The 24,418-nt window shown below is 36.7% G+C and overlaps 1 protein-coding gene across 1 annotated transcript in view; it reads right to left on the bottom strand.

The window, feature by feature from the left end:
- Positions 1 to 24,418, bottom strand: part of WDR64 (WD repeat domain 64) — a 56,827-nt gene that overhangs the window by 19,062 nt on the left and 13,347 nt on the right. The window contains exons 9-13 of the mRNA XM_077781790.1: positions 23,827 to 23,906; positions 17,365 to 17,504; positions 4,577 to 4,703; positions 2,407 to 2,555; positions 1,290 to 1,413 (exon numbers count right to left, since the gene is read on the bottom strand). Of these exons, the coding sequence (XP_077637916.1) occupies positions 1,290 to 1,413; positions 2,407 to 2,555; positions 4,577 to 4,703; positions 17,365 to 17,504; positions 23,827 to 23,906 (620 nt within the window). The remainder of the gene's footprint in view (positions 1 to 1,289; positions 1,414 to 2,406; positions 2,556 to 4,576; positions 4,704 to 17,364; positions 17,505 to 23,826; positions 23,907 to 24,418) is intronic.

The following is a 24,418-nucleotide window of genomic DNA, read 5'->3' as shown; positions in this document are numbered from 1 at the left end:
GGTCAAGAGCTAGGTTGCTGGTCTTTAAAAAATTGTAACTATATTTCTTAGCTAAGCAGCTGTAGGGCCAAAAAAACTTAACAGAAAACATCACTACCCTCTCAACTTTTCAATATTTTTTTTTAATGTCTATTTTTTTTTTTTTTTTTTTTTTTTTGTACAGCCCAGGATAAAAGATCTCTGCTTATCTTACTTCTACAGTTTCTGAATAACATTATCAGAGAGCAATCAGAGTGTGGGCTATCCAGCAGAAGACTCTGGGCTCTGAGCAACAGCAATGAGCTGAGGGACCTGATTTCTGGATTTATCCCAGAGAGATACTGGGGAGAAGGAGCTATGGAATTTTCTTAAGTAAAGCTATTAATTATCTGTGACTTTTCTTTTGAAATACTTGACAATATTCACCTTCTTAAGAACCATAAAGGGTGCAGTCTCTGCTCTCAGGAAGAAACAAGAAATATTAGCCAGTATGTTGTGTGGCAAAGGCCATCATTTCCTCTTCATGTGAAGTAGCTTCCATAAATGTCACATATTTTAGAAATTCGGGTGTGTATTCTTGAGCATTTTAAGATAAGAAGAATTATGCTTTCATGTTAACAGATTATAAAATTATTAAAACTTCCTGCACAATTAGATATGTACTTGTGTATTGGAGAGGTCTTGTCATATTACCTAAAACTCATGCACCATTAATAACAGACATGAAAAATACAGGAAATGTGTATATGTACATGTATATGTATATGTATATGTATATGTATATGTATATGTATATGTATATGTATATGTATATCTATATCTATATCTATATCTATATCTGTATCTGTATCTGTATTTATAATCTATATCTCTCTGTCTATCTATCTATACCTTCTAGTGTTCAATGACTTCCATCACTATGAAATTGAGCTTAAAGACTAGAAAATTTTAAAACTGCCATTCTTCATCTGGAACTATTTAGTTATACATCTAGGTCCTAAGTATTTACAAGGAAACAACTTTTCAGACCAAGAGCATTGAAGACAGTCTTTCAAAGAGTAATAGGCTAAAAAAGAACCAGAGGCTAAGCAGCCCAAAATCATGTTTCTGTGAACCACCTATAAAAAGAAACCAACCAAGCAAGTCCCAGCCCTGCCTTTCTGCAGACTGACAGCTGTGCAATCAAAATTAATTCTGTCATTGAGACAGTCAAGGCAAAGAATTACGTCTGTTAATGTAATATGCCATTAAAATGGTAACAAAAAGTAGTAAAGGTAAAAAAAAAGGTAGTGATGATTTAATTATTTTACCATCACATGCTCCAGTAGCAAGATAAACCCCATTTCTTTCAATGGCTGCACAGGTCACCTCAATATTCAGCCCATGTGCATCTTCTATTTGATATATTTGAGATCCCGTTTCTAGGTCCCAGACCTAAAAAAATAATATTAGAATGAGATTATTTTTTTAAATACATCCTCTAAAACTGGTTACACAGTGTGTTCTACTGTAATAAAATTATGGCCAATAGCAAATTTTTTTATTGAAACACTAGTGTATTTTCTCTGAAAATGTCCCTTTCTCTGAGGAAGCCACCCAGGCAAGGGGAGACTCTATTTTTTGTGTATGCTATGATAAAGACCCTTGTTAAGTGTTTTTACCGTTTGAAAACAAATTTAGCTAGAAAGAATGGTTTGAGTTGTAGTTTCTGTGCAGAATATACAAATTAGGCTTTTCATAAACAGTTGGTCCAAAAATATGGAAACTACTATCTCTGGTCATTATGAAATCCTTTTAGAAATTTAAGCAACATATTTTAATGAAACACCAATACAAAATTTGGTCATTGTAGTGGGATAACTCAGATGCAACAGGATTTATCAAGTAGCCACCAATTTCATATGCACTGGAATCTGATTTTCTATATCACCAGTGCACCAATTATCTTGTGATTGTAATAGTGTTTCAGCCATTGTGGTCTAAGGAAGGCAGGATTTACAGTGACAAATAACATCTTTAGAGAAAGTATAAACTGAACAAACCACTACAGAAGCCTTTCTCCATAGGAATGCCATGCATCACCAACTGACCCAATAAAAGATGCTACCTCTCCCTACAAATTTTGCCATCCAATGTACCAACAACTGCTGAAAACTACATGTTCTCAGTACCTCTTCTGATTATTGTAGAAAATGTATTGTAGATTATTGTAGATTACTGTAGATTATTGTATTTATGTTAAAAAGAAAAGTTGCATCTTCTGTACTCAAATGGGGTTCATGGCTACCACTTCTTTGGACCCCAAAAATAGCCACAAAAACAACACTTTGAATAAAAAATATTAGTTACTTATCAAATTTCCTGATAACTTATTCTGAATACAAAAGTTGAGACTTCTACTTTTCAGTATAAAGGGTGACAACTTACCTTTAGTATTGACTCAGTGCAAATGCTGAGAATCTGGTGAAAAGCCCTATTGTAAAGCAGAACATTGAGGCTCTTCTCATGTGTCTGAGGCAACTCTTTTGAATCTTGTATCACGTTAGCTAGGGGATAAATATCAATGACATCTGAACCTGCACAAGGTGAGAGAAGGCAGAATACATACATTTTGTGCATAATTACTTTTCCTGGAAATGAAAAGATTTCATGTAAATCATTGTGTTCATATGAGTTCTTCTGAAGAGGATATGTAATATTGTCTGTTTTTTGAGAATACATGCCCTCTGACGCAGAAAACATTCTCACACCATTCCCAGAAAGTACCAGGGAAACAAAAGCCAAGTATTTACCTGTCTTACACAGTCCTTTGCCCACCTTTGATGAGATTGACATCCTGACTGCAAATTAGTAGAAGCCATAAATCCCCCAGACACGGAGATGGTTGGCATGAAATGGAATGAACTGAAATACATAAAACTCTAACTGGGAGATCTATCACTCAAATAAATTCTGATTTCTGCTTTCTTAGAGATAAAGCAATTCTATCTTCAAGCAATGATGATGTCTTTCCAGTACCTTCTCTATACAGCACTGCAGCTCTGAATGGTGTTTTCCAAACACCTTCCATTGCTCTCAGTTCAGGGGTGCAAAGACAGAGGCACACGGGACCAATAAGACAAAAGAAAGGACAAGGTCTGTACAGTGCTCTCAAGCCAGAGTGCATATGCAGTTTCTCACTGCAGCTCCAGTATTCCAGTCCCGGTATTCCTGCTGATCTACCAGCAGAGGAGCAGCAGTGAGCCCAGAATAAAGGAGGAAATTGCCTAATCCTTGGCATAAATCCAGGTGCGGAGGCCAGCAACTTGGAAACCGGCACAGAAGGAAAGCTATGGCAAAATTCAAATGAAGCATGAAGGTGAGCTGTGATTTATGAATGTTAGTGAATTACTAAGTGAAAATCTCCTCTGTGAAGCCAGGTACATAGCAATGAGGATGAATTCACTCATATACAGCCTCGCTTTCTTGCCCTCTTCAGGGGCAAGGAAACATTCACCTAGGCTTTTAATGGAATCATTAACATAATCTAGTACCAGAATTTTTCAAATATTTAGGCACTTACAGGACCATTGTTTATAAGGGTAAAGTACCTCATTTTGTCAAGGAGTGACCTGTACAATTTCGCGACATTGCTAGTCCTTAAAAATCTCACCAGCATAAATTTGAAATGAAGACAGTGTCTGTATCCTTCAGTGATTAAAAAAATCAGTAGAAACCATCAGGTCACTGAAAACAAAACATTTCACATTCGTCTTCTCAGATCTGACAAGCTTTGCAAGCTTTGTGCCTTGTTCCTAATTCAAGGACAGAAAAAGCTGTCTCCAAAGACAATTACTTTATTTTGCCTGGTACATGTCAGGCCTCTATAGCCTCAGAACACATTCAAAGCTGTCTTTTTTGTGACTACATCTCTGGGACAGATAAACCCTGCCAATTTCAAGAGTCTCTGCCTTAGATACAAAAGGCTAAGATCCTTTGTGACAAATGCAAAGCTCTGGTCCCTCAGAGGTTCCAGGCTCCCTACTACAGAGTCAGGAAACAGAGCCCAGAAACTCCAGGTTGAGTTCCCACAATATTTTATTACTAATCATTTGGGCACTGTGTCTGTTGATACTTCTGGTTGTAGGGCTGTCTTTACTACTGAGTTAAATAAGGAGCTTGAATATACTTGTGAGGGCTCCACAGAGATTTTATGCTGCTGTTTTCATCTCCAACCACGAGGTGGGTCCTAGAGGAATAGTTGGGGGAGATCAATAACATAATAGCTTTCAAGAAATGACAAGTCTATGTAACAATCTGTGTTGTTTAATTTTGCTATGGGAGGCTCAACTTGCCTTCAGAGAAGCCTTTCTCATTTCCTTTGGTTCCTGCTGTTAATTCTAATGCTGCATATTTTCATCCCATTTTCAATATTGAAATTATCACCATATATAACCCACTTTAAGACAGTATTAATAGGCAATACCCTCATCTCCCAGTATTCAGTATATTCTCATATACCTTACTCCTGTACTCAACTTCAGCTGTATTTTATCATAAAGAAATTTGGATTCTAGGAGAAAGGGCATGCTCTCACACACCAACTTCAATAACATACCTGTGAGAAGCAGGCCATGATCATTGTCAAATACCATGGGAAAGGAATTAATTTCTTCTGGAGTCCCATGATCTTCATAGAAGACCTGCAGCGGTGAAAGAGTCTGTATATCCCACACTCTAAAAACCTAGAGGGGGAGAGAGACAAGGAAATCTAGTGCTGTATCCTGACTGGATTTTCAACTACTTTTTTTCTATGACAATACTATAGCCTCCAATGAAAATCACATGGATAAAAATGGTATGTCCCAAAATAAGCAAGAAAAATATCAAAGGTATCTTTATCCCCATTTTACTAAGAATAAAATGCACAGAAAGGCTGAATTTTGTAGTCTTGACCTAGTCTTGACTAGAAGTCCACAGCAGAACCAGGTCTCATAAAAACTGGTTCTACACCTTAATGACAAGATGTCATTAGATCTCTCCATTGTGTGCCATACTTTTCTGTAGCATACAGATAAATGCCACTTGTTTAAAAACTTGTATTTGAACTGGAGCATGGAATGATGTGCAACAGTACAAAGATAAATTTCAGGGGGCACTGGATAAAGAAATTCCTGAAGTCTTTGACTAACAGCAGATGTTGGACCAAATCAGGATCAGAGCACACTGTAGAAGTATTATTGTTATGCATATAAAGTTCTTGTACTCTCCATAAGGAAATGGCATTGACCACAGTCAGGGTACCATCCTGTAAATAGCATTAGATGTATTTAGATGTATTTGTTCTTACTTTCAGGTTCAATGGAAAACACAGCATCTGCTTCGAACTCTAGAGTAATTGTTAGCAGCATTTTTCATCCTGATCAAAAGCTGTGTTGAACTTACTGCTATCCCATCCCAAGAAATCATGATTTAATTTCTCAGATCCCATGGCCTTTAGTGTGGTGTATTTCTCTGCAAGGTAATATTACTATGCTCTCAAAAATTATTCTGTCATCACACCTGCCTGCAATTCTTACTCAGCTGCCATAACTGGTGAGTCGTATGTAGGCATTTGTGCAAGTTATTTTTATTCATTTAATTGTGATATTATTATGGCTTCACTTTTAATTGGGATTTTAACACAAAGACATATGTTGGTACAACATCAACACTCTCATCAATACTCTGAGGGTTGTGGGCTTGACAAAACTCACAACGTGATTTTAAAGTATGTTACAGTGGATCCACGAGAATTCTGAAAAGGAAAGGAAGAAAAGGAACAGATACATCAATCCGTGTTTAAACAAATCACTTTTGGCACTAGAGAGAAATTCATGCACAAGTGTTTCAGAATGTTAAGTAAAAGAAAGTTTTTCCTTAATATTTTTTTTTGTTTTCAGGAAAACTCAAGAAGAAAGGACTCTAAATAACTTTTCACTGAGAATAAATTTTCCCTGAGACATTACTGATTCGAAAGAACCATGTCCATTACATTCCTCTGATTGACTTCTGATTGTACTTCAGAGTTTACTCAGACATGCAATTTCTAAAGCCTACAAAGAACAAACCATTGAGCAAAAGTCATTGAGAAGTCTTGAAACAGGAAATCCATTTGAATAGGAAAAAATCATGAAGACCTTCATCCAACTGAACAGTAGACCAGCAAAAATTGAAAGAAGGATCGATGATGAGAATTGAGAAACTTATGGCAATAACACAAGTGGATCTCCAAGCTCAATTCTGGTACATTCACAATTAGAGCATGTAAAACAGGGGTAAGAGCTGAAAATTAAGTAAAAGTAGGTATCTGTGGAGATACTACAGTCAGGTGAAAATAGTAAGTCACTGAACAAAGATAAACCTTCCCATAAACATCACCCTGATCTGTTACAGTGCTAGTGAAATTACACAAAACAAAAATGAAGAAAATTCTAATAGTCTAATAAAACATTCAAGTTCAATTGGTCAAAAAGTGAGACATAGGTTTGACATAATATCAAGGCAATAAAAAGAGAAGATGTTTTTATAACACAAGAGAATATAACTAAGAGCTTCCTGTGCTATTTCTTGCTGCTTTTTCAGCTGCTAAGGCCACCAGCACATTCAGAAAACGCAGCCACTTAAAGTGACAGCAAAAACCTAGATGCATTGCAGCATTCATAAATCTCTTCCCTGCCTTATGCCTGCCTTTTTTCCCAGCCCGTGGGCAGGGATGGGGAGATTACATAAACCACTCTTCCACATGAGTAACTCTCACACACGGCATCACCAGCATGGCCGCAAGACACAATGTCAGTGCTGCTCATCTGCATCAGCACACAGACTGTGCATGAATCCATGTGTGAAGAGAGGCAACAAAAGGCATGCTTATTTAGAAATTAGGAAGTCGCTAGGGGGAGTTGCCTTAGGAGTGTTGTTTTAATACTAACTTTACTGTCCTACTTAGTTATTGAAGAATTTCCCACAGCAGCCTGAGAAATACCAGGAATCCCTGAAAACCTCTGAGAGCATATTCTTTATGGCAAAGTGCTTTTGGACTCTGTCTTCTGAAATGCAAAATACAGATTACATACAAGCAAATAAAACATATTAGGGAGGAGAAGGAATGTGGAAAGAAGGTGCTTCAAGTGCTATTGGGAAACAACTCACTGTTTCAACTTTATAGGGAAAGCTGAACTGTACTTCCAGCAACATTATTTCTACAATAGTAGGTTACATTATTGAGAAACTTTGTTTGGTTTAGTTGTTGGCAGAATTGACTTTGACCCACAGACAGATGTTTTTAAGACTTAGAAGAGCAGGATACTTGCCCGTGTTCCCACATTGTGACCAACCTTCTCCACATAGCTGGTATCTGGGGCACAGGGGCATTCAAGGAATGCACACTGCATCTCTTTCCTCTACCTTGGCTGCAATAACCCCAGAAAATTACTTTGTTATCCTCTCCAGGACTGCATCATGGAGCAGCTCCCTCTGTTATGGGGGGCTCTTCTTTGTGTCATTCATTTTTCAACCCAGTGGCAAAATCACATAGTTACAGATGGAATTTCCACAGACACTGATAAAAAATTGGGAAACAAATCCTCCTGGAATTCAGTGGCACTTCTTGCCATTGAAACTCACTCTGAGCCTTCTGATATCTCCTGAAAAATTTAAATGTCTATATTTGCATTCATAAACATTTTCCTCTTGAGCACAACCTTCCTTCAAGCCCTAAAACTGAGAACATAGAAAAAAGTCTGAACAATCTTTTCCATTGGCTCTGAAGCCTTTGTTTTATGAGCACATAAAACTAACAACACACCTCTCTTCTATTTTCTCAAGACACGCAAAGACAGACAGAAGGCAAAAGATTAATCTTAACAACTAAAATGTGAAGAACAGAGGGAAATAGAAAAAAGATGGGAAATAAGCCCAGAAAAATTGGTAAAAAATTTTTTTACTTCCTCTCAGGTACAATAAAGTACAAGTTTTGGAACACTTATCTCTTGCCAAGTTTCTATGAAAACACTACTGTGGAAACATGCTTTGATTTTGGAAGAAGCAAATCCTGTTCTCCTTTCTATCTGTAATTAACTAAGATAGATAAGGATTAAAGAAGTTAATGTTTTGCCCTTCCCCCTTCCCCCACCAAAACATAATCCCTTCCAATTTCTGCTAGTTATGAATATGTGACTTTAGAACACTGTTCTATGAGAAATATCTCAGTAACTCTCTAGAGAAAACAGTAACTTTATTTTAATTCTTCCAAACTCTCACATTCTGCTAATACTTTTTGAAACCTAAAGAATGTTGTTTTTTGAAGAAGTCAACTTTCCTCAGTTTTACAGAATGTTGATACTGCAAGTTTTTAAAAAGACTTATGCAGGAAAATCCAAAATCCAAACACTTGTGGGGCAGAAAGAAGTTGCACTAGCCACTGCAGCCATAGACAGGAAGAGTAAGGAACAATTGAGGTGGTTTTTTTGTTGAAACATTTAGTTTATCTGATCCCTTTTGCTACCCTGTTCACTTGTTTGAGAGGGTCATTTAAGGCTCCATGGTCTAAATGAAAAAAATCACAAATTCATATGGAATGTCTGACATCTCAAAGACAAAAATCACCAGGCATGAATGTCAAACTGCAGTTCTGCTTACTGCATTACTTAAGTTATCTGCAGAGAGCATCTATATGTGTCTAGTGATCCCTGAAGGTGATCCTGCAAAGTGCTACAACTCCCAGTCACAGTAAGTATACTTGGGAACAAATGGATGTCAATGGGATTACTTGTGAGGTTAAGGCACGGAGGATTTAGTTCTAATCACATTAATGCAATGTGGTGCAGCAGTCAGTAATATAGCTACTGCCTTATTGACACAGAAACTTGACAGAGTTCAAAATTATGAGCATTTCAAATCACGTCCTCAGATAATACCATGTGGTAGTATATAAAATTACCTACTTTTCCCAAACCTGAAGGGATGCTGGAAAGGAATCAAACTGTTGTATGCAGTAGTGAGTCTAATTACATAGTAATGAACTTGAAGGATATTTACTGGGTGCTGCTATCGAGAGGGTGCAAATGCTCTGTAAATGCTCTTGTCTCTGTACTGTGTGCAGGATGTACCTGATCCCTGCTGCAAAGAGAAAATAACACTCAGCACTTCTGGAGAACAGCTTCAGTGGACATGTAGATGGTGTGGGGGTCAGAAACAGGAAGCTAGAGGTATAGAATAGAGGTGGCTGCCCATGAATACCTGAATCAGAAGAGTTAAAAATCAGTCAGGCTCCCCTTATCAATCTTCAACCAATCTTAGAATGATTCTCTCACCTTAGACAAAGTTTTTGAAGTTCTCATTATCTTTGTTCTGGTCCTAATATCTGGGAGAAACAACAAACCAAAGCGAATAAAGGCACAGCAGTAAGAGAACTTTGGTTTCAAAGGTGTAAATAAAAAAAATGTGCCTGATATAGATATGGCCACATAATTATTGTAAAGGATGACTGGAACAGATTTCCCAAATGCCTCTTTTTCAAATTATCTAGATAAAATTGAATATTGTTATACAGTACATTCCAGTAACTGCTATGATTAGCAATGGTTTGACATAAATTAAGCAGTGTGTTTCCAGCCAAGTTGCTCTCATTTTTCAGGAAGACAAATGACTGTATTATAAATATATCCTTACAACAATATCATGTGCTTTCAAAACTGGTTAGACCAACACTCACACTAACAGGCACCGATACAATCACCTGCTCAGTTCCAGACTGACAAAGACACTTATGACTTCCCACAGGGATATCGCCCAGCTGATATTAAGCAGATCAGAAGAGAGAGGGCAGGAAACTGATAACATCAAGGGTTGAGTAAATTTGCAAAAGTCAGAAAATTAAAAAACTAATAACAAATCTTACCTCCCTTTATCTTGTCTGAAACGCTAAAAATCTACCCTTAGGTTGTGTAAGAATAAAGCTAACATATGTATAACAGAATTACTTTAGATAGGCAAATTTTAGCAAGGAAATGTTTATGTTGTTGCATCATGTTGGCTGCATTAGATTTTGAAGACATTATGAATGGAATGAAGCTCTTCCATGCCCCAGAAGGAAGATACGAGAAATTCCTGCTTATTGCACTACTCTCCTGCCATGTGTAAATGTGTGCATTGCTCTTTAGCTACCAAATATGAAATTACTTTTAGAAAAGAAAAAAACAAAAGAACAGTGACTTCACTTGTTTACAAATGATACTGTACAGTGTTTTAAAGACTGGGGATGTAGTCCTTATATTAGCCCTACTGATCATCAAACAAAACTTTATTTTTACGAATAGAAGCCTGTAGGCTCAAATGTTGTTCTGACTCACTCAGGTGGTCTAATTCAACCAAACCTACCACTGAGATGTTCTAGTAAAATCAATGAGACACCTGGTGAAGTACATTTTGCCTTTCTGGTTTCCATTGACAACTCGATTAGGCAAGACACAAAGTTGTAGCCTCCACTGTTCAAGTTGTGAATCGCCACTCTGCACTGAGAGTGGCTGTCACTGCTTCACAGCCTTTCAGTATAAGAGCTATTCCTCTTGGAATTGCTCTTGTCACTCTGGAATAGCTAGTCAGGTCCAGTTTCTGCTATTAGCCTTAACCTCGTTGTTTCCACAGAGTGTAAGGTCATCTTTCAGATAATGGCTGGCTTTCTGCCACATCTCCAGGCTTAATAGCCTCTGTGCCTACAAGTGGATTTTTTCCCCTTGATTCTTCCTGAATGCATTCAGTCAGTTCTGTAATACGAAAAAAAATAATAATAAATGCTTCTTGATGCAGGATGAAAATAAGAATGGGAAAACTATAGAGAGACAGAGGCAATAAAAGACTGAGTCACATGAAGGAGAGGAAAACATAAACACTGCAGAGATTTCCTATGCAGTATGCTTCTATCTGTGCTGAAGCATCAAGTCACTTTTCCATTATTTCTTTACCCCACAGACTGTTCTCATATTACCACACACTCTGTAAAGGTAATTCTTCTGTTTATTGGGCCCAACAGGAAAAAAAAAAACAAAAAACCCAAGCAACTATAGCAATTTCTATTAACTTAGGAGTACTGGTATTTGTAGAAAAATGCATTAGTGGCAGATCAAGTATCTTTATATAGGACAATCTTGCCTTGCCTGCTTGAAACATCAAACTGATGTAATAATTATTGTCTTTTGAGTGTATCTTGAAGCATCTGAGGATGCTGCTTAGCTGTAATTCCAAGTCCAAAGCTGGGTTTTTTAAAAGGACTTAAAGTATTCTACCAGCACTTTTTGTCAATAAAAAAATATTGCTTCAGTGCTTGAATAAGCCATATTATTTTACTTTGCAGAGAAAAGGTGTAAAACAGTTCTAACAGTAGAAAATAATCACTCATTCTTTTTTTTAGAGCTCCCAAATGATAAATATCAATGGTATTACAATCATAAATCTAGAGATAGGCTTTGGCCTATCTCGGAAAAAATGGTTCCTGAAAATTGCTTGAGTGGCTTCTGCAGAATAATTCCAATCAAAGAGTTTTATACATTTGCATTTACTTTTATGCCAATAATCTGATCTATGCCTATAACATGTTGACACTTTAGCAAAGAGTCCATGTATTATATGAAAACCTGAGTCTGTATTTTGGTACAATGACACAGGGGATGAGTTAATATCTTCAGACAAATTTAACAGTAGTTACTTTTTGGAAGTATTTTCAACCAAAATGTAAGTCAAAACAGATACACTCTAAGTGTAATTGTGGTGAATATAGTATGTGAATTGTGGTGAATGTGGTATATAATTTAACATAAAATTGTGTTTGTGGGAAATCTCAACATGAGATTCAGAGAATGTTCCTATGGTTAAGAACACACAGATCATGTCAGTATTTCAGGTCTTCTTGTAAATTCACGTAACTGAACTGCTGAAGAAAAAGACATGTCTGTGGACTACAGCTGTAAGCATACCTATGCAAATTGTTATCTCCAAGGTATTCACAAACTGGAAGATCAGGAACAAACATATTTCCATGCATATTATACTCCAGAGCAAGTTCAGCAACACAGAAATATGAAAATTCCTGCCTGGGCCCTCCCCTCTACCTCAATGTTATAATATGGAAATATGAATTCATGTGACTAAAAGTCATACAGAAATTATATGCAGTTCAATGTCTCTGCCTAATTTGTAGGTATTCTTATGCTATAAACCCAAAAAACTAAGTTTAATTTTTTTGATAGAAGAATTAGAAAATTTTTAATAGCTGCCTGCCAACTTTTTACTAATAATTAGTTGTATCAAGAAATCCTTATAATGTTGGAGCAAACAAAATGCTCATGTGCTGGAACAGTTAAAGAAATCTTAATTTTCTTAAATAGAACAATTGTTTGAATTCAAATTCCAAAATAGTTTCTTAATTGTTGCGGTAATTTTTTGTTATTACTGGTTCAGGACCACTTGTTTTTAGTTAGATTAAATATGACCAAGGTTTCTTTAATGCTTTCCAGAAAGCCATATTGCATACTGCCCAAAATGCCACAGAGCAAATCAAGAAGTCTGCTCCAAGAAGAAGACAGCACTGCTCAGATGTTTCTTCTCCTGACAAAAGCAGAACTGATCTCATGAATTGTACTAGTTTTGGCTGGGGTAGACTTAATTTTCTTCCCAGTGGCTGGTATGGGGATGTGTTTTGGATTTGTGCTGAACACAGGTTGATAATACAGAGACATTTTTGTTATTGCTGAGCTGGGCTTGCACAGAGGCAAGGTCTGCTGAGTGATCTCTATTTTTGGAATCTACCTCACAAAGTTAACACAGTGATGCCTCCCTCCCCTTCTGGGATCTACTCTCCCTTTCATGCTCTGGTATATTCAGACTGTTAGAGTTAAGAATCTTTCTTCTAAACTAGCTCTTCCACTATAATACAAATCTATGATCTCTAATTTTTTTCACTAGTGCTGTGAAACCACGTTTTCAGATTTGTTAATTTTTACATTTTTGTATAAACCACAATCTATATTTGTGTTCTATAGTATGGAACTAAGGCTAATAACACTAAACAAATCCCCGGCTACTCTTGTAATAGATGTGTAAGATTTGTGGTATCTTTAAACCATTCACTGCAGATTTTGAGCCCTTAATTCAGCCAATCCTTCTTTAGACCATAATGCGTTGCTACAGCACCAATCTGAGAACAAAAGCCAATGTGATCCCTTACTTTTGAACTCTGTAGTATAAATCAGTTGCATACAGGCTGCAGAGACATTATTGTGAACACATTTTACATTGCAAAAAAGTATCTTTACAATGACAAGGAACTTTTCCATATAGTTCAAGAAAAATAGTAATAAAGTTTAAAATCCATCTGAATCTTCAAATGTTACAATTCTGTAACAAAGATAAAAATTGCAAATTTTAATTTAAAAAAATTACTCCCTACTTTTCAACTTGTTCTGCAACTTTAGTTAAAAATGGCACAATAAAAAAGCTTTTATTTTAATATGGATAGCTGATACAGTTTAGGCTAAATTTAATTTTGGGAAGGTTTGAAAAAGTGTTAATTTAATTTTCCTAAGCTTTTCGTCTTGTTCTGCTATTCTGTCAAACATTTATTGTAAAATCTATGCACATAGATTTTATTTCACTAGGATACAATGCTTCTATAAGATCTTTAATATGTCCCTAACTTATCTTCAGTAAAAATATATAGGTTGTCCTTATTTTGCTTATCCTTTGCTTTCTATATCACAGTCACTGAAAAACAGAAACAAAACAGAGAAAACTATTTTGATTTGTTTATGCTAGGCACATTGAAAAGCAAGTTGGTCTTTGTTTTTTAGGTGGAAACAAATTAAATGCTAAAGTATTGTAATAAGATCCCTGAGAAGTTGCACACCTTTGTATAATTCTTGGTTCTTGACTGTCAAACACAAATGTGCTTTGAGCAGTTTAGAAGCAGTCCTGTTATAGCTGGCCTTCTGTTATTTGGTATACCATATATCTTCTATAGATTGCATATTTGAGGTACAGGGTGATAAGCACTTTATTTGAAAGTTTAGTTTATTTGAAAGTTATCTAAGTTTAGACTCTTCTATGTGGGATTCCTTATTTTTGATATAGTTTTCACTGTGACCACAAGATTTATCTGACACTTGAAAGTCTAGGAATTAATGTATTTTTTTTTTTTTTAGAACTGTAATTTCAGCCTTATAACTCATTGCACTATTTAAACACACACGGCTTTTAATTAAAACAAACTTTCATATATTCATTTGCATCTAAAAGTGGTCTTTCTGATGTCATTGGCACTACTTAGCTATATTTAGTTAAGAGCACGTGTCCACATACATAGAGACTTTTAAAATAGATTTTGCTTTATCATAAATATTGAATCATAGAAAAGCCCAGAAGGGCTCTCAAAAGATCATCTACATTTAATGTCCCAGGAGCTCCATTCTCAGTTGCTTTTTCATAAATACCTTCACGTTCGTTCATTTCCCTTAAGTCATGTCTTACATCTTACTCCATTTTTCCTACATGTAGCCTTGAGCCTATGTTATGGTTTGATATAGAAGTGAATTTCAAATCCTACAAACAGGTAGGGTTTGAAATTCACATCAAACCTTAACAGGCTATCTGCCAAACCCCTCGAATTCACAGTAATGTATGCCTGTAGCAAAGCTACAGAGTTACCTACAGAACAGACAGGTATAGATTCATAGAAGTAAGGAAGGGGGAAAAATTATGACTCCAGGATTATGTGAAGTTGGGAAATTTTTATAATTTATTTTCAACTAGTATTACTTTTAGAAATGTGTGGGGTGTAAGAATAAGATTAAATAAGTGAAAATGTGGTATTTACTGCCACCACAATGAGCAATGGTAAGCAATTATAGCAGAGGAGAGGCATGGGAAGGACAAATAATTCAGTAATATTTCCTACATAACCCAATAAAAATCTGGAAACATTTGAGATAGAAGGATATTTCAGCAGACTAATTACATTAGGTCCTCATTGATTTATAGGAGCTATTTTTCATAAGCATACCTTCAATTTTATTGACCATTCTGAACTGTCCTACTTCTGCTCAAGGCCTGCAGCTTTAAGCAGTCTGGTGTAAATGGTTAATTTAGTATCTCTCCTCCCCACTCCATTATTGTAGATGATAATAAGGATATGGAATAGTGTTAAATATCGAAAATATTGCATTGGACCACTTTGAAAGAGTTCTATAGCCATTCACAATTACTCCTTCAGGGGCTTCTCTCTTTTTTTGGCACATATTTGTAAAAGTTTTTATTCTCTTTTATTCAGTTTTATTTCTATTTTATTTTATTTTATTTTATTTTATTCAGTTTTTATTTCTCTTTTATTCAGTCTCATTCTGACAAATCATATAAATAACCAACACTGTGATTCTACCAATCACTTCTCATATACACACCTATTTCCATCAGAATCTTGTAATATTTGGTGGAATAAGTGTTATTACAGATTTTATTCATATTCCTGTTTATGGTCAATGCTTTGGAACAGTAAGCCTTGTAAAAGACACTGGTTAGAAAGAGATCAATACTTGAACATGATATATAGAGACCAGAAAAACCCCACCTATGGATTTAGCAGGCTGGTAGGAAGAGACAAGTGTAAAAAACTGTAGGAAATTTTTGCAGGTGATCACTACTGAATGAAGCATTTGAGTACGGGTTCTGTTTTCAATCTGTCAGTTGCTAAAGTAACACAGAAATTATAAAAATATTAATATCTACTATTGTAACCATTCTTTTGTCATACTCGTGTAGATAATATGTCAAATAGTTTCATTCTTGTCTTGTTTCTCAATATAAAATATTTTGGAAATTTTAAGCTAAACCCTTTTTATTAAAATAAATGAAGTGATAACCAATTATTGTCTGAAGTACTTAATCAAAAATAGATTCCTACTTGAATTTATAACAATGATTTCACAGAATCATTTAGATTGGAAAAACCTCCAAGATCACCAAGTCCAACCTCTGACCAAGCATTGCCTTGTCAACCAGATCATGACACCAAATGCCATGTCCAGCTGTTTCTTAGCACTTCTGGTGATGGTGATTCTACCATTTCCTGGGGCAACCCATTCAAATGTTTACCAGCCCTTTCTGTGGATAAAGTCTTCCTGATGCTAAACCTAAACCTTCTCTGGCACAGTGTAAGGCCATTTCCTCTTATCCTATTTCTAGCTGTCTGGGAGAAGAGGCTGACTGACCCCCACCTGGCTACAGCCTCCTTTCAGGCAGTTGTAGAGAATGATAAGGTCTCCCCTCAGCCTGCTTTTTTTTTCCAGGCTAAACACCCCCATCTCTCTCAGATGCTCCTCGTAGGACTTGCCCTCCAGACACTTTACCAGCCTCATTGCCCTTCTCTGAACATGCTCCAGCATCTCAGTGCCCTTCCTAAAGTGAGGGGCCCAATGCTGAACAAAGGATTTGAGGTGTGGCCTCACCAATGCTGAGTACACGGGGACAATCACTGCCCTGGTCTTGCTGGCCACATTATTGCTGATCCAGACCAGGATGCCATTGGCCTTCTTAGCTACATGGGCACATTCCCAGCTCAAGTTCAGCTGCTGTTGACCATTAACCCCAGGTTCTTTTCTGCTGGGCAGCTTTCAGCCACTCTTCCCCAAGCATGTAATGCTGCCTGGGGCTGTAGTGCTGAAGTGCAGGAACTGATGTTTGGCCTTATTGAACGTCATGCTGTTGGCTTTGGCCCATCAGTCCAGTCTCTCCAGATGCCTCTGCAGAGCCCTCCTCCCCTCCAGCAGATCAACACTCTCCTAACTTGGTGCTGTCTGTGAATTTACTAAGGGTGCACTTGGTCCCATCATCCTGATCATCAATAGAGATATTGAACAGGTCTAGACCCAACACTAATCCCTGGGGTCTCCTCTAGAGACTGGTCACCAACTGGATGTGGCACCATTCACCACCGCTCTCTGGGCCTGACCATCCAATCAGTTCTTAACACAGAAAAGGTGCACCTGCGCAAGCTGTGGGCTGACAGCTTTTCCAGAATGCCATGGGAGACAGTACCAAAAGCTTTGCTGAAGTCCAGGCAGACCACATCCACAGCCTTACCCTCACCCACCAGGTGGGTCACCTGCTCATAAAAGGAGAGGTTAGTCAGGCAGGATCTGCCTTTCCTAAACCTATGCTGCCTGGGCCTGATCCTTTGGTTGTCCTGTTTGTGCTGTGTGATTGCACTCCAGATCCTCTATTCCATAACTTTGTGGACCACTGAGGTTAACCTGACAGGCCTGGACTTCTCTGGATCCTTCTTCCAGCCCTCTTTCTTTGAGGGTCAGAAATGTGTTTTACCTTTGCACAGGAAAGGCTGATAACATGTTGATCTTTTTCATTTGTCACAATTTCCACAATACTATGTTTGTGTCCTAATAGCTTCCCCATAGGACTAAAATTAACAACCGGATTCCACAACCGAAGGATTCTGTCATTACCTAAAAAAAAAAAAAATTATATATAGTCAGAAAGATTGAATAGTCACTTCTATTACAATTAAGCTTTGTAATTGAGAGCTTAGTGTTCTTAAGTTTGTCCTTTCATCTGGGTAGACTACTCCCGCATAAGGATGTGAATTTTTCAATCTAAGGGCTGGATTCCAGCTTATGTTTCATTGCTTAACCACAAACACATATTAAAAATGCACAACTGATTAGCTTTTCAAAGCTAATCAGTTTTATTTTTTTATTTTGCTAAAGGAATGGCAGGGACACTGAATGAGACTATGTGGACTAGTCCCAGAGAAGCAGTGTACTTTAACAGAAATACAACTGGGGCTCATATTTTGTTTCCTTCAATTATGTAATTTAGAAAAATGTAAAAAAAAAATTTGTGCCCAGATAGCCAGGACAAAAAAAGACAACTTCCTTTATGGAAGAACGTGAACATGCAGAAATAAGTGGGCATTAAAGTTGAGGGCAGACAGAAAAAATAACCGCTGATGATTTCGTTTGTAGTAACGTAAATGAGAATTAGGTATTTCATACTTATTTCTATGTTCAAACTTTGAATTTGCCTACAATCTTTGATTGTGTTTTAAGTGAATATTTGGTGCTATTTTGCTAATAGGAAACTATTAATAAATATTTCAAAACCCAAGGATGTTAAAAATGTATTTTAACTTTCAATTCCTGGCAAATATTGCAATTGAACGAATTGTATGCATCTAGCTGAACAGTTTATTTTGACACACAATAAATGAAACAGCCACATTTTGTCTAAACTTCTGCTTGAGCTCTACTTTTTACTCAAATTAAATTGAAGAGCAAAAAGCAAAAAAACCCCATAGACTAGGAAGTATACGTCTCAAGAGAACCAGCTCAATTATGTTAAGCACTCAGCTCAATTATGTTAATAATCTTCCTTAAGCTTGTTCAACCTACTGTCATTAGTCAGTCCCTCCATTTCTCTCTACAGAAATCTATTCCTTTCCTTCTTAATGCAGCAAGATGTGATTTGTTTAGGAGCATCCCATCTCCCTTTTCCTTCATTAAGCAATATTGTTCTCTCAGTTAAATTGATTCCACTGTTTATGTGGTTTCTCTCTAAACGAGAGAAGCTCACTGAAGGAATGATCTACTCTTAAAATAGCTACAACAGAAAGCCATTTTGATTTATGCCAGCTCATTTCATAAGTGTGACTGAGAATTCAACTATGCAAACAACTGTACAGCACAGTGGAGGGAGAACTTCTACACAGGAAAGGAAGGTCATGGTAGCTGACTGGCTTGAAACTTCAAGGGGAGGAGATTCTTTTTTAGGGAAAACTACCCTAGACAATCTGTATATGCTATAAGCATGGCAGGAAGTAGCCTAAACAGGTTATAATTGCAGAAATTGTTTATGAAGCCCTTTTGGATGGGGAAACTCCAGAATGTGGTCGATGTCCCTGCTCACTTCCTCAGAGTTTGTTAGGCTGTCCTAGACACATCCTGCAAGTTAGCAGGACCCTTGTGACCAGGTCAGGGTTTAGGGTGAAACAAGTCCATGGGAGTAAAACTCAGCTTGCAGACCTCCCATGAAGGAGAACATGAAATACAGTTGACAGAAGCCTCCAGTGAGACTGGTGAGATTGGTTTTAATATCAGAGGGAACAGACATTGCTTGTACAATAAACCCTTACCAGCCTCAGAAACTGTCATGTCTTAAGATGGTGGAGAACTGGGAAGAACGTGTTGACAATATATGATCAACTTGACTACCTGCTTGCTGCACTTTTGAGTAATAGAACCTTTCTTGGTCTTCCTAACTGCTCTGTTCTTTATATTCCTGAAGTGACAGCAGTGATTGAAGGGGAGGATAGTGCCCTTTAATTCTGGCAGAATGTTTTTTAAGAACAGACTCACTAATAAATGTAATTTACTTCAGATATTAACAAGAAGATCAAGTGATATTTGGGAAGAAAACCTTTCCCTAAATTAAGAAATACTGTTTGCTTTATATATGAAGCAGTGAATTAATTTTAGTTCCTTTTACTGATGTGGAAATAATGGTAGATTTTATTATAGTAGATGTGCTCTCTTCTCTCTTTCTGGACTAATGTCAGATTGGCCCTAACATTCACTGCTACACTGGAACATTTCCTGGAACATTTGTTCTCTCCATGCTCCAAATATGCCTCCAGGATTCAGAATCCTGGACAGAAAGTCTGGGTACCAAGCACATTCAAGAAAAGATTGAAGAAGATGATCTATTCAACAGCAATTTTTAAAGATTTTGTGAAATCTGTGATTTGAATCAAAACAGATTCAGTTGTGCATGCTCCTTTTCATGATAAATAATTATAAAACCAGATGTTCAGAGTTTTTTTAGAAGTCAGATTCTACAACCACAGCTCTATTCTAGCTAGATGTTATGGACTCAAATACCATCTTCAAACATGTGATGCTTTGTCAAACTGTCTCTCTTGCTGACACAGTTTTGCAATTTGTGTGGTGTTATAGGCCTGATGAGATGTCTGCATTTCAGTGGTGTTGAAATCCACTTGAGAACAATGCCATATTTGAATGGAGAAATACTAGATTTAGCGTGGCATCCTCAAAAGACTGTAAATGAAAAATATACCTCCTGGTTTCTTTCTAGGCTGCTACTCCCACTCCCACACAGAAAACTCCTTACCCTTTAAAAGAACTTGTCTTTCTTTCAAATATGTCTTTTAAATAATCTTGCCTGATAGTGTCTGCAAAATCTCTTCAGAACAGCCAGACATCTGGGGAACTAGTTTGTCATACTGACAAATGTCTCTGTTTTATTTTTTAATTTGTGCTTCCTTGTCTGTCTTTGAATGCTCTTCTTAAATTTAGATGGCACCATAGAAAAGAGTTTGCTAGGCTTCTGGCAGTTAATGCTAGAGGAGTTCTGGTGATTTCTATCACTGGGATTCCAGGGTATTTCTGAAAATGTGCTTCACTTATTCCAGGAATTCACAAAGGAAACTGAACAAGCACAGAGTAGCTCCTTTTATCAGTCTTAATCTGTTACTGTTAGATTTAGAAATCACTAATAATTTTTCTTCTGTTTCATTGCTCCCAGGAAAACAACAGCCAGATTTGAAGAACTAATAGGGTTAGAAGTCGATGTATCATTTAAAACTGATTATCTCCTGTTTTTATATGAATTCCTAATTTGATTTTAACTGCAGTCATTCCCTGAAGTGATGATTAAGACACAGCTGGAATTGAAATTAATACAGAATAAGAATAAAACCATGCAGATTTACCATTCAGTGTAATATTAATGCAAAATGCTACACAGAGAAGTTATTTTAAACTTCTTTGGGCTCCATAATTTAGGCCGCTATCAGGCTTTTATAATTTTACTGTTTGAAATCTAGCCTTAAGCATGAAAAGCAAACTCAGTACCAGGTTTGTTTTTCTCTAATTCATTTTTATAAATTTCAAATATCTACAAGACAAAATTAGGTTGTGTCACAGTACTGACAAACTCATGAGCATAATCAAATACAAGTAAATTATGGAAGATTGTCTTAAAATATTACTTTTTAAATAGTCACAATGATAATTCATCACAGTGTGTAACATTCCATTTGTGCTATAAACTGCCTAAAAAACATTAAGCTGGGGCTTACTAAAATGTTTAGCAGATTTACCCCTGGTGAGTACTTTAGAAGCTAGCCTGCAGTCAAAGGCTGGATTTTTCTTTTATGTTAATTGCCAAATGAGACAAATAAACATAGCTTTTATAAATGTTTGAACATGTCACCAAGAAATCTGTATATTATGATTCCTGAATTATTTACCTGTTATGGTCTCTCATTTTTAGGTTATATAACAGGTAAAATTGCAGGCTCCCTAATTAACAGGACTAGCTTATGTTCATTTTAACTAGTTTAAATCTGTCATTAATTGGAGCATCAATGCGTGTTCCTCAATTAGTCAAAAATGAGATGACTTTTAAGAGGCAAACATGGTGTGCTCCAGCCTGATGGTATGCTGTGCCATTGTGAGCAGTGTATTCCATTAACAGAGCAGAATTCTAAAGCTCGGTTTTTTAAGGCTTTAGTAGAGGGGTCTCTCAAGACCTCTAGCATTATTCTAAATTCTGGGTGTATGTTCACAGTAGGCCCTGACTGATCTAACTTCACAGTGAAATTGAAAGAGATGACCCCACCCTGTCTTTGGACAGGCATTCCCACTGTGCTCTGGGATTCTTAGTAATACAGCTCAGGAATAATTTCCTTTCATATTCAAGGAGAGCAGCAGGGCTAAGCTTTGGGAATGAAGGCGAGAGGCAGGAGGATGCTCCAAGATGAAGGATGGTGGGTAACAAGCAAGACAGAATTCCAACTCAAGTACTTTCAGTACTTCTGTGCAGTCAAAGTCAAAACAAATTAGAATTCAGTGTTGAGAAAATTCATCCGCTTCTAAAATATCCTGATTAGGGATCTGTTTAGATGGGATAGGAGCTCCTGCATTTTAAGTCTATTCTCCAACCATCACAAACAAGTATGCAATCTAACTTTTTCAAAAATCCAAGCTCCATTTAAAGCAGAGAATATTTTTCTGCAACTGCCACTATTCAGAAGACTCTTCCTGAATATCACTGCTCTAATTTTTGCTCAAATAGACATCACAAGTGGCACTCCTTGTTAATTGTAATTTTTCTAGGTTATAGAAAATATACTTTTAAAATCTCTGCACAATGGTGCAGTTAGAGCTTAGGTTAGTTGGTTAGATCCTGCTGCTACAAACACCAAGACTGTGAGTTCAATCACTTTATGGGCCATTCACTTAAGAGTTGGACCTGATGATTGTTATGGGTCCCTTTACCCACCCTTTTTCTATATTCTACATACTTTTCTATATTGAACTAATTTTTCTCAAATGTGGTTCATATCAGCAAGACAGAACCAGCACATGCACCTGGGCAAGTCATGCTTCATGATTATCCTATTTCTTTTCTGTGCCACAAGTGTTTACTGCTGGTCACTGACAAAGTGGGCTGAGTGAGTTAGGAAGACATTTGGTCTGGCCTACCACAGCTAATAGAATTTTCTTAGAAAATTTATCCAGATTTTTCTCTTCTGCTATTTCTGGAATAAGAATTTTCAGTGTGTAAAATAAACTTTTTTTAGTTCCTGTGACATTCTTTCCTATTCAGACACTTTACCCTGGTTTTATTACTACAGCAAAATCCTCCTGTTGTACCTGTAGGAAATAGTGACCACATTTTGTTAAATAGGACCTCCCTACTTTGTGTCATCAATAAATTTCACCAGACTACTTTTTTTTTGTGACAAGGTAATCAGTGTAAGCAGCATCTCCTCCAAAGTTAAACTTCAGAATTTACTAATAACTCTTCTACAGCTTTTCCTTTAAATCTTTTGTCTAGAAAATCAATAGAACTGCCTGATATTTATTTTGGTATTTTTCACAGTCTTCCTATTGGTAAACTGTTACAATTCAACATGAATTGCATTATGTCCCATATACTGCCATGTATATTAGACTGCCATGTATATTATCAAGGCTGGACAGCAGACTCTTGGCCATTTTTTAGTACTACTTTTGTATATAGATGTAAGAATTCTTATGTTTCCTATTGCAATTTTTAACAAAGTTTTAAGCAATAAAGACTTGAAGAAAAGCAGCATCAATGTCACTCAAGGCCACCAGCCTATCAGACAATATATAAACAAGGTTGCTGCCATACTCCAGTGCTTTTCTGCAGCATCAAACATGATCACTGCAGAAGACAGGCCCATAAAATTATTGGCTAACAGGGGAAAAGTGGATGTAAGAGTGCCCTTTCTGCAGTCTGCTTTGGGAGAAAGAACCAACAGTAACACTTTGGGGAAATATGACCAGAGACCAATGGAAATTAATAAGATGAGCCAATGTGACTGCTTAAGATATGAAAGGATGGTGGGAGAGTAATAGGGTGGAAGCTCTGCTGATACTGCAAGGAATAATGTGTATAACCTGGTCAAGGCCACAGTGACTTGGAAAGATACCTTACAGTAGTTGAACATACTGTTTCTTCTCATTTATTATATAAATGATACTTGAATCAAACCCAGATGGAGCCCTTGACAGATTCCTGTCAGGAAGTATATCTCTTTAGACAAGGGCTGAGAGAAATTAAAAGCAAGGCCTCTGTTTACTCTAATTGTTGGCGGAAGCCAGCCATTATTGAAATTCTTAAGATGTCAACTCAGCTTTATTTGATATTATTTAACTCAAATAAAAAATTCACAATTTTTTTCTAAGAACAATCTCTTGGAAAAAACCCAGTACTTACCTCCAGTGACAATGACTTTTGCCTTTCCACAGTATGTAAAGGCATTTACTCCTTTAGGGACAGAAAATTCCTTTACAGGTCTGCAATAATTAATAAAATAATCATGTGAGAAATATTCAGAAAATACAGTCTACAGTCATTATTTTTCTGCAGTATACAGAATAGCTGTTTGCATAATGTATGCAACCTCATGTTAAAAGCAAATTGATTTATAACAGAGACTTAGAGTGATACTGGCATCAACGAAACAGGAACAGAGTGCACTTTCCATTAAAGAAATAAATATCTGATCTGCACACGTGAATCTTTTAACAGGCAAACTCCAAACAGACTCCTAAAATGGTAGCTCTTGCCAAAGTAAGCTGCACATAAGCTTATGTGCTTAAAGCAGTTTATCACTGAGGAAAACTACCAAAGAAACTGTGCTTGCTTGTTTCAGACATGAAGGTCTGCTGTGATCTCAATGGTACATTAAGTAAGGGCAGTTACTTTTTACTGTTGCTTCTCTATAATGTACTGTACAATGAATAGGCCTTATATGACCTATTTTGTATTGTATGTCAACATGAAGAGATCACAGGTATCTGAAACT

Source organism: Lonchura striata, chromosome 3 (assembly GCF_046129695.1).
Source record: "Lonchura striata isolate bLonStr1 chromosome 3, bLonStr1.mat, whole genome shotgun sequence".
In the NCBI taxonomy this organism is placed as follows: domain Eukaryota; kingdom Metazoa; phylum Chordata; class Aves; order Passeriformes; family Estrildidae; genus Lonchura; species Lonchura striata.
This window is presented reverse-complemented; position numbering and strand designations above follow the sequence as displayed.